We start from the raw sequence: 10,094 nt of genomic DNA, 5'->3' as shown, positions 1-10,094 counted from the left end.
CAGAGGATTGCTGGAATTCAATCCTGACTGAATATACTCAAGATTATAGGAAACAAACAAACTGCAAGGAAGGACTCTATGGCTCCCAAAGCCCAGGCTGAAGCCACGGATAGTAATAACCTTCTACTCACTGAGGTCTCCATGCTGCAGGTCAGACCACAAAAAAGCACCAGAATAATCATCCTACCACATGCTCTTTCCGATCTTAGCACCTTATAGTCAATCCTCCAAATAGGATTAACATTTTAAAATAATCACAATGTGGAGACTGTTCGTTGCTTTGCTGCCTCATTAAAGTTGGTCTCTGGCATGGGGGCGAGCCTTTTCAATTCAAACCATGACTTGAAGAATTCAAATCACAGTATTGAGTTTCAAGTTCAAACTGTGGTTTTTGAGAGATGCTGAGGATTTTTTCCCCTTAAGACCCTTAGCTCCCACCCTCAGAAATTCCAGAAAAGGGGGAAAGAACAGTAATGAAACACAAGGAATAAAAAATAAAATAAATACAAGGAACGCTTCTAAGGAAGGAAGCTTATTCCAGAAGACCCCCAAAGCAGAGGTGCTTCCTTGCCCTTTCTCCTTTAAGCTAGAATCTCTCTCTCTCAAAACCACAGTTTGAACTTGAAACCACAATTTTCCTGACACTGTATCAAAGGCTGATTTTAAAGGAGCCTGCCAATATGCCTAGGATCAACCCTACTCTCCGCTGCTGGGACAGAGCAGCCTTTATTCCCACTGGATCACTGGTGGAAATGTGGGTGCAGGCACTCTGACCCACTGAGCTTGAAAGAAGTCAGGCTCTGTTTGCTGTACAGAAGGGTGAACCCCAAATGTGTCCTACTCCTGTATTTTCAAACCAAAGGCGCCAAAGGTTTACTTGATTAAACCAGAGGAAATAAAATCAGACTCCAAAGGGCATGTGGCAACAGGAAGCTGAGAGATGCATGAAGAGCTACTTGCCCCAGCCAAGGAGCAGCGCCTGGGAGCTAGTTGGCCAGACACTGTATACACACCTAAAATGACATAAGGAAAGGCAGCCCAAGCAACTCCAAGGCTCGCCAGGTCACTAACAGAGGCAACTGGGAATCATATGGTGGCTACAGAGTCAACAGCACCCAAAGACCACTGAATTTTAAAAATTACCCCTGGGATCCCACCAAAAATGATTACGTGGCAAAGGAGACACAGAGGTCACTTCACTACTCAAGAGGAGCTGTTGTGGCAGCAAAGTGCCTTGCAGCCACTGCCCTAAAGGAGGGAGACAATGGTGCCCTGAATTAGGCGTCGTGTGACTGGGATGCTGGGGAGTTGGGCAGCAAGAAGGAAAGTGGAAGCAAATGGATCTTTCTTCTTAGATTCTACTTTATTTGGTAAAACTCAGAAACTAACAACCAATTCACCGTCCCCACCTCCTTCTCCCTGAAGAAGGCAGTTCCCCAGAGACAAAAAGGCTGTGGCGGCTTGGGTATCACCCACCATCTTCAGGTTTCAGACTCGGGCAGCTCATGGCCTGGTGGTCAGGCCTCCAGACCCAAAGCTCTCAGGCAAGACAGAAAGCAAAAGGAAGCTCTCACTTCAGAGACAATGAACCCGTCCCGCCCCCTCTTCCCCCTTACCCACAGCCTCCCTGCACCCCCAATCTAAATAAAAAGATAGCAGAGGACAACATATGAGTGTGATACACACACCACACACACACACACACACACACACACACACACACACACAGCTTCCTTTCAGCCCAAGAGCTGCAAAATCCCTCCCTGGAAGGAGGACAACTGGCAACACCAATCAAGACTTGGTGGTCCAAAGTGATGGTTGGAATCCTCTGAGACTGGTAAAAATCCAGGGAGAAAATATTCCACCTTCACCCCATTCCCAGGTCTCCAGTGAACTGGTTTTAGTTCAAAGAAATCCCCATTTCCACACAGGTACTGTGGCTTCTGGGACAGCTGGCTCAGGGAAAGGTTTCCCATGGCCAAGAAGACAATGGTGGGGGAGGGGAGCAGGGCAGAGAGCAAAGCCTTCGGGAAGGGCCTGGAAAGGGGATCCCAGCCCTGGGCTAATGGATCCGTGTCAGCTCCTCCACAACTTTGATCAGGTCGTCCGCAGTGGCCTCTCGCTTCATCCCGCTGCCATCATCATACTGCAAGGAGGAAAGGGGAGCGCTGTGAGAGCCACAAGGCTACTCTTCCCTCCCCAGGGAAAGGGGACAGTCAGGAAGAGGCACCTGGCTCCAATGCCACGGCAAGAAGGAAGGTCTCTTCAGAAACCCATACCCCTCTTCTGAAAGGTTCAAGTCAGCAAGACCTACTTACTGACAGCAAAGCTGGCTCAGAGGCTACCATCTGGCATACATTTCTCCCCCTCCCAGGATGTTCCCCAGAGGCACCATCTCCAGTTAGCAAAATCCCAAAACTCCACATTGTGGAAATTTCTCTTCCCTGCAGGATCCTGACCTGATCCAAGAGCCTCCCATCTGTGAGTTGCCAGAGATCCCGCACATGCCTGAACATGCCCTTGCTGCTCCAGCACAGAGGTCACATGCGTAAAGTTCCTAGTACAGTGCCATGACCCTTGGCTACATTCCTTTGCCCTCAGACTCCACCTTCCCACAGGGGAAGGAAACAACTTAGAAAGGGCCACCAGCATTTAAGGATCAAGGCAGGAGGCCCCCAGTGTTCTGAGACCCTACAGCACACCCGGCCTTGCCATGGACTTGTGTCACAGGTGTCGCGTCACAGGTGCAGGGCCAAGTACCACACAACTCACCTGAAGGTTTGCCACAACCTCCTGCATCTTGGGCCGGCTGATGTCCAGGAAACTCTCAATCAAGTCTCCATCAATGAAGCCCGTGGCTGGTTCTGTTTTTCGCTCAGTATGAAAGGATCTCCAGGTGGACGGGGGAGTTAAGGAATGTGTGAGATCTGCAAATAGCCTTACTCTCGGTCACCCCCACCTCTGCAAAGACCACAATCTACAGCAGTCATCAGATGAGAACAGGAAACATTTTCAAAAATCACATTGCTTTTTGGACAGTTTTGGAACTAAAAGACATTAGGTAAAATTATTATCCAAACTAAGGTTTCTCAACTGTTAATGTTTTTAAAGCTACAGATGAGACCCTCCTTAGCACAAAGCCTGGACATATGTGGACCATTTTCTACAAGCGCTCCAGGTAATCAGACATGCACACCGGGAAGAACCATGCTCCTAAGTCTAGCCTGGATCTTCACAGATGAATAAACTGAGGCTTAGTGAGACAAGAGGCATGCCATCAGTCCATCGCCTCCCTCCCAGGCTAGAGCAGGAGCCCTCCCACCTCCTGCTTGGGGAGGACCTTTTCCATCTCCTGGAACGAAAAAATGTCCAGCAATACTTGGATCCTGAGTGTCCCGAGGGGGCTGATCCCTGGGCTTCTGGAAGTTTCCAGCTTCTTCAGTCTTCCCCTTCTTCCACTTCAGTCTTCCCCCTCTCTCATGAGGATTCTCAGATACTGCTGTCCCCAACATCTCCCGAAGTATGCTCCTAAAGAAGTCATCTAAACTGCCTATTTGACATGTAAGGCCAGAAAGACCAAAAGCAGATATATTTCAAGAACACAAATATGTATTTCCAAGATGAACCAGGTAAACTGGATGGTAGGTAGTACATGGGGATTCACTATACTATTTTCTCTACTAGTCTTTGAATTTTTCCATGAGAAAACTGTATTAAAAAAACAGACAGGATCTCTGGGTGGCGCAGCGGTTTGGCGCCTGCCTTTGGCCCAGGGCGCGATCCTGGAGACCCAGGATCGAATCCCACGTCGGGCTCCTGGTGCATGGAGCCTGCTTCTCCCTCTGCCTGTGTCTCTGCCTCTCTCTCTCTCTCTCTCTCTGTGACTATCATGAATAAATAAATAAAATCTTTAAAAAAGAAAAGAAAATAAAAATAAAAATAAAAAAACAGAACCAAATACATTTCCTAAGTGGATAGCAGTTTCCAGAAGCAGCTGAGGATAATGCGTCAGTCTACCTGTGCTGGGACATGCCTCTGGGAAGGATATAAAGAGTGCTCAATCTTGCCCACACTCTTGATGACTTTATTGAGTCGATTCTGCATATCCAACAGGAGGTTGTACCAGCTCTCTGACAGCGAGGTCACCAGCCCTGAAGAAGCAAAGGGAGCAGGGAGCTACAGAACACGCAGAGCCCACAGCAAGCATCTTCTACCAAGGGCAGCCCAGGAAAGCAGCACGAGGAAGGACGACCTTGTGGCAGCCTCTGCTAGTGAACTCCTAGGTGGTGTCCAACTGCTCTTCCTCACCCCTCAGAATGGTGGCCCCCTAGGAAAGGGGCCCGTGTGGGAGTGCACCCTGCAGGGGCTAGCCTTACCAATCATGCCATTGACTGTGCCAAAGAGCACCGAGCCCTGTGTAGGAGTGGAAGTCTCGCCCAGATTCTGCATGACCAGAGAGCCATGGCAAAAGACGTTGACAAATTCACCCAGATGGAAGAGACCGACCTCCTGGAGGTGTTGCCGCTCCTCATCAGTGGTGGCAGCACTGAAAGGCAGTGGGAGAAACTCATTCCCTGCACCTCCTGTCCCCACCGGTGGACACTGTGTGCTCAGCCTCTCTGCTGAGTTCACAGTGGCAGAGCCGGTCTGAGAGGCTGCCTGTTGTGGCTTTGATTCCCTTGTGAAAGAATTCTACCTCGTGAAGAGGAGCACCGATGCCTGAAAGAGCACCCAATCAACTGAAAGAGGACGCATCACCAGACCCAGGGGTGCCACCTCCTCCACACTATTCCCAAAGCCACCACTCACCTATCCTTCTGACACACAAACAAGTTAAAGGCATTTTCAGCCCCCAGGAAATTGTCATCATCCAAGATTTCAACAGCACTCATCCAGTTGGGATTGAAGTCTCGAGCAATCTTAAAATAGATAAGGTATAACAAGAAAATATATTCAGCAGTTACATGGAAGCCAGTTCTGGGACCGTCTTTTGGCCAAGGCTGAGAGCCTGCCCTGCAGACGATGCAGCTCTGTATTTTACAACTGCCACTCTAAAGGGATTCTACCCCCAATCTCTGGCCAAAACATCCCATTTGGTTGTAACTGACCAGAAATGGAGCCTACTCAAATTCAAGTTGAGGGGAAGGAGGTCTCTGAAAATACCTAATCAATGCAGAATGTACACCCCAGGGAAAACCTTCTGCCCCCACTGGACTTGATTACCCCCATCACCAGAGAAACACTTGCAGGGGCCAGATCCTAAATGAGAGGTCTGCTCCCGTCCCCCAAATACCTCTTCAAAGTTCCCCTCCATGGGCTTGTAGGCAAGCAGCAGCACCGATCGCATCAGGTCACCCACCAGGATGAAGTCGCCCTTGGTCTTCAGGTAGAGGGCCATGATATTGTTGTAATGATTGCACTCAGTGCGAAGCTCCTTTTCTGTTGTCCACTCATAAAGCCGAACCTGGGAAGGACATCTTGTTTCTCTCAACCTGAGGGGCCCAAACTCTCGGACTGACCACTGTCCCCCTCCTCCACCCTCCATCTGCAGCACCATTTATCAAGGGGCACCATGGGATGTGATATGGTTTGCTGTGGTATTTGCATAAACATTTTTTATTTCAGTATTATATATTTACGAAATACGAAAATAGAGCGAGCACATCAAAACAATAATACAAAGTTTTCCTTTACATAAAAATATGAGTCAGTGTAAAGAAAAATGCTAAGTAATAAACAGTGATGCTAAGGACACAACAACAAAAGATGGTCTTCTCATGACTGAAGGGTGATAACTGACCAGAAATATTTCTGGAAAAAGAAGATCCATCTCCAGTTTCCTGATCACAAAGGAACAAGATGGCCTCCCAACAAACCGTTTTTTCTGAACCCTTCTGAAAACATACATTTCCAGAACATTCTGATGTGAATGCAACAAGAAGAGAAAATGGAATGGAAAGTCCAACAGATACACTGTCAAATAACTAAAGGACTCTTCAAGCGTTAGTCTGTGGCTGCCCAAGGGCTTTTGTCCTCCTTCTGTCTTCTCCACTGCAATGTTTCTTCAGTTACGACCATACTTCCAAACAAACGCAGATGCTTTACAATTAGCATACAGATGAACGGATATTTGGCACAACCCAGTCAGAAAAAGAGAGACTCAACTCCCTGGAGAAGCCTCCACTGGCAGACCCTTCAGGATCCCGGTGGTCCCATCCCTGGCTTCTGCACACACAAGAACTCATGGGCAGAATATATTAAGCCATGATTTCTCGGGGTTGTGTAAAGAACCTGACCTCCAAGATTTATGCATGACAATTACATTGACCACCACACCCCCACTGGCAGGGTCAGGGGTGCCTAGAGCACCCCATATTTGTTAAGCCCAGACTAACAGAGGAAGGAAAATGGGGCCAAATGTTCCATGTGCTACTGGCTACACCCCCTACCCTTCCACTCCACACTCCCAGTCTCCCAACCTGCTGTGAAGACAGTCAAGGCTAAGGTAAGACATCATCAAAACCCAAGATGCCCATTCTTAACCCAACAGGCTCTACATGACTGCTGTTTAATATGGGAGCCATTAACCACATGTGGCTACAAAACACCAGAAATGTGGGGTGCCTGGGTGGATCAGTCACTTAAGCATCTGACTTGATTTCCACTCAGGTCATGATCTCAGGTAGTGGGATGGAGCCCTGCATCAGGCTCTGCACTCAGCAGGAAGTCAGCTAGAGATTCGCTCTGTCTCCTCTCTCCCCCTCCTCCTCCCCTTCCCCCAGCACACACTCTCTCTCAAATAAATGAATCACATATCACATCCCATGGTGCCCTTTGATATATGGTGCTGCAGATGGAGGGTATATATGTATATATATACACACTACTATATATATATATACACATACATATAAAATAAATAAATAAAAGGGGGTGCCTGGCTGGCAGTCAATTGAGCATCTAATTCTCGGTTTTGGTTCAGGTCGTGATCTCAGGATCGTGGGACTGATGATCCCCATGTTGGGCTCTGTGCTCGGCAGAGTCTGCTTGGGATTCTCTCTCCCTCTGCCCCCTCCTGCTCATGTGTGTGCACACATGCTCTCTCTCTCTCTCTCTCTAAAATAATAAATCTTAAAAAAAACCCAAGAAAACAAAAAACACACTTGAAATGGGCCTAGCCCAGATTGAGCATACTTTTGAGTGTAAAATATAAATCAGATTTTAAGGTCTTTGTATGAAATACATTCACAAAATATCTTCTAATAATTTTTATATAAATCACATATTGAAATAATAGTTTAGATATATCGGGCTACATAAAATACATTCCTAAAGAATGTATTTATATATTCCATAAAATACATTCCTCATTTAACTTCATCTGCTTTTTACTTTCATTCACATGGCAATAACAAAGTCCAAAATCACACCTGTGGCTCCTATGGTATTTCCTTTAGACAGCAATGGCCTAAACACCTGCTATCCTACCTCGTACCCGACCCCTCCAACTCCTGCCCACGAGCTCTGACCCCCCTGGCGCACAGTCACCGGGCAGCCTCTCCTCTGGCCATCCCCTTTCTCTAACTCAAGGGTGGCTTTTTCACAAGGACTCCAAGCCATCTCCCTCAGCCTCCCACTACGGCTGGGACTGGGGGACAGACGTCCTCCCTGCAATTCCTGCCAGCCCTTTCTCACTTCCATCCTGCCTCCTCCCTAAAATACCAGTCCCGAAGCTCACTCTACCAGACTCTGCCAGCACCACCAAGTCTGGAGCAGCCATGCACACCCCCACCCAACATTCTCTCCAAACAACCTCTTGTAATTCTTGGTGACTTCTACATTCAGAGAAGACCCAATACTGACCTCTTTCCGTTCTTGATCCCCTTCTCCCCACATTATCTTGTCCAACTAGTGGTCACCCCTCAGAGCCTGTCACTAAAAACAACTCCAGAATCTTGTGTCCTCAGTTTCACTGTTTCTCAGATGCCCCGAGTCCCTCAGCATAAACTTTGAAGATTCTCGACCCCATTGCCCACTCTCCCTTGATCCTGCTCACCAAACATAACCCAACTCTGGCATAAGTCTAGTCTTCAACAACAGCTAAGGAAAAACAATGGGAGCCCGATGACTGGTCTCACTTGAACTTCGAGACCACTCATGACAGGGAGTTCCTCAGACTTCCCAGTAACTGGATACTCTCCTGGTCTGTTACACTCCAGGTCCTGAAACAAGAAGCCATACCTCCTCAAACCTCTACTACCTCCACTTCTACCCTTCCTCTCAGCTTCCTCCCAGAGGACGGACACAACCAATAGAGGACCTCCGGTGCTTTCACCATCTGCGGCCCACACGGCGTAGAGGGTCCCCCCTCTCATAGGTCTAGTCAAAAACACGGCTCCAGCCCCTCCTCTCTTATAGACCATTTTCATCAGCACAGAAACATAGTCGTATTTCCACACTCAAAAAACTAACAACGCCCGCCCCCTTCCCCCTCACCCCCCCGCTGCCCTGCAATCACCAAGACTCTTCTTCACTGCAAAACTTGCCAAGAGCATTTTCTAGTTTTCTAATGCTAGCAGCCCTCTCCTCGCAGTCCTGGTCAAACCCTCTTCTATCAGCCTCCCATTCTACCGCTCAAGCAAAGGAGCGCTGGTCCAGGGCAGTATCACCTTCCCTGTTGCTAAAACCAGCGGCCAACTCCAATCCTTAGATTACCTTCTGGCAGCATTTGCCATCTACCAATTCCCTCCTACCTGATAATGCTTTCTTTCCGTAGCTTCCAGTTTTCTCTCTTGGTCCTTTTCACTCATCACCATTCTGTCATCTTCCTCATCACTCCACCAGGACTCAGCCTTCCCATCTTTCCCTCTCAGTGCGTGGGTGAGCTTATGGCACCCCATCCAGACTGGTGGTTTTAAATGCCGTGTCATAACCAGTACCCGGCCATCCTCAGCCCAGCCCTTGCCTGGATTCCAGACCTCTCACCCAGCAACCATCCTGACATCTTCACTAACCCTGACTACTGAAACTACTGACACATGTCCAAAATCAGGCCTCTGATTTCCCTACTGACACATAGTAAGAAAAATATATTTGAGGATGTCTGGGTGGCTCAGTGGTGGAGTATCTGACTTTGGCTCAGGTGGTGATCCTGGGATCGAGTCTCTCTCCCTCCCTCTCTCTCTCTCTCTCTCACACACACACACACACACACACAAATTTGGTCTCTGCCCCACTTCTTGACTCAGAGCTCCTAAAACCCTTGTAACTTCCTAGGTGTGAACAGTATTTTACACTGAGCTCCTAAATCCTCCAGAATTTCCTGGGTGCTAGGAGTCCTTTATTCTGATGAGGTGGATCTTGGTGGTTCCTGGATAGTTCAGGACATGGGCTAGTCACCATGACGAGAAGCCTAGACCTGTATGCCCTCCTCCCCAATCCTCTGGGGAAGGGAGAGGCTAGAGCTTCAGTTAGTGGTTGATCATGCTGGGGCACCTGGGTGGCTCAATGGGTTGGGCATCTGCCTTTGCCTTAGGCCATGGTATCAGGGGTCTGAGGATCGAGTCCTGCCTCAGGCTCTGCTCAGTGGAGAGTTTGCTTCTCCCTCTTCCTCTGTGCATGCTCTCTCTCTCTCTCTCACAGATCGATCAATCGATCGATCATGCCTTGGTGATGGAACCTCCATAAAAATCCATCAAGTACAGGTTCAGAGAGCTCTCGAGTTGGGAGGATGGCATACATCAACTCCACAAGGAAAGAAGCTCCTGTACTCAGGACCCCTGTGGACCATGCTCTTATGTTCATCTGGCTCTGTGTATCCTTTATGATAAGCCAGTAAATATAAGTAAACATTTCCTTGAGTTCCATGAGCTGTTTCATCAAGTATCAAACTTGAGAGGAGGCTGTGGGAACCCAACTTTGTAGCCATGTTGGACAGAACTTTGGGTACCCTGGAGCCCCAGTGCTGGGGATAATGTCTGAAATGAGGACAGTCTCGTGGGACTGAGCACATAAGCTGTGACATCTGACAGCAGCTCCGGGTAGCCAGGGTCAGAACTGAATCACGACAGCACAGTTGCTGTCTTGAGTCAGAA

General features: G+C 48.3%; 1 protein-coding gene across 1 annotated transcript in view; it reads right to left on the bottom strand.

Annotated features, from left to right (window-relative positions):
* Positions 1-1,344: 1,344 nt before the first annotated feature.
* DDB1 (damage specific DNA binding protein 1) overlaps positions 1,345-10,094 on the bottom strand; it is a 32,679-nt gene continuing 23,929 nt past the window's right edge. The window contains exons 22-27 of the mRNA XM_025446546.3: positions 5,294-5,464; positions 4,810-4,919; positions 4,377-4,546; positions 4,049-4,151; positions 2,773-2,896; positions 1,345-2,146 (exon numbers count right to left, since the gene is read on the bottom strand). Of these exons, the coding sequence (XP_025302331.1) occupies positions 2,063-2,146; positions 2,773-2,896; positions 4,049-4,151; positions 4,377-4,546; positions 4,810-4,919; positions 5,294-5,464 (762 nt within the window). The 3' untranslated portion in view covers positions 1,345-2,062. The remainder of the gene's footprint in view (positions 2,147-2,772; positions 2,897-4,048; positions 4,152-4,376; positions 4,547-4,809; positions 4,920-5,293; positions 5,465-10,094) is intronic.

This window comes from Canis lupus, chromosome 18, assembly GCF_003254725.2.
Source record: "Canis lupus dingo isolate Sandy chromosome 18, ASM325472v2, whole genome shotgun sequence".
In the NCBI taxonomy this organism is placed as follows: Eukaryota; Metazoa; Chordata; class Mammalia; order Carnivora; family Canidae; genus Canis; species Canis lupus.
Note: the sequence above shows the minus strand (reverse complement) of the source record. Positions and strands in the feature narration are given on the sequence as shown.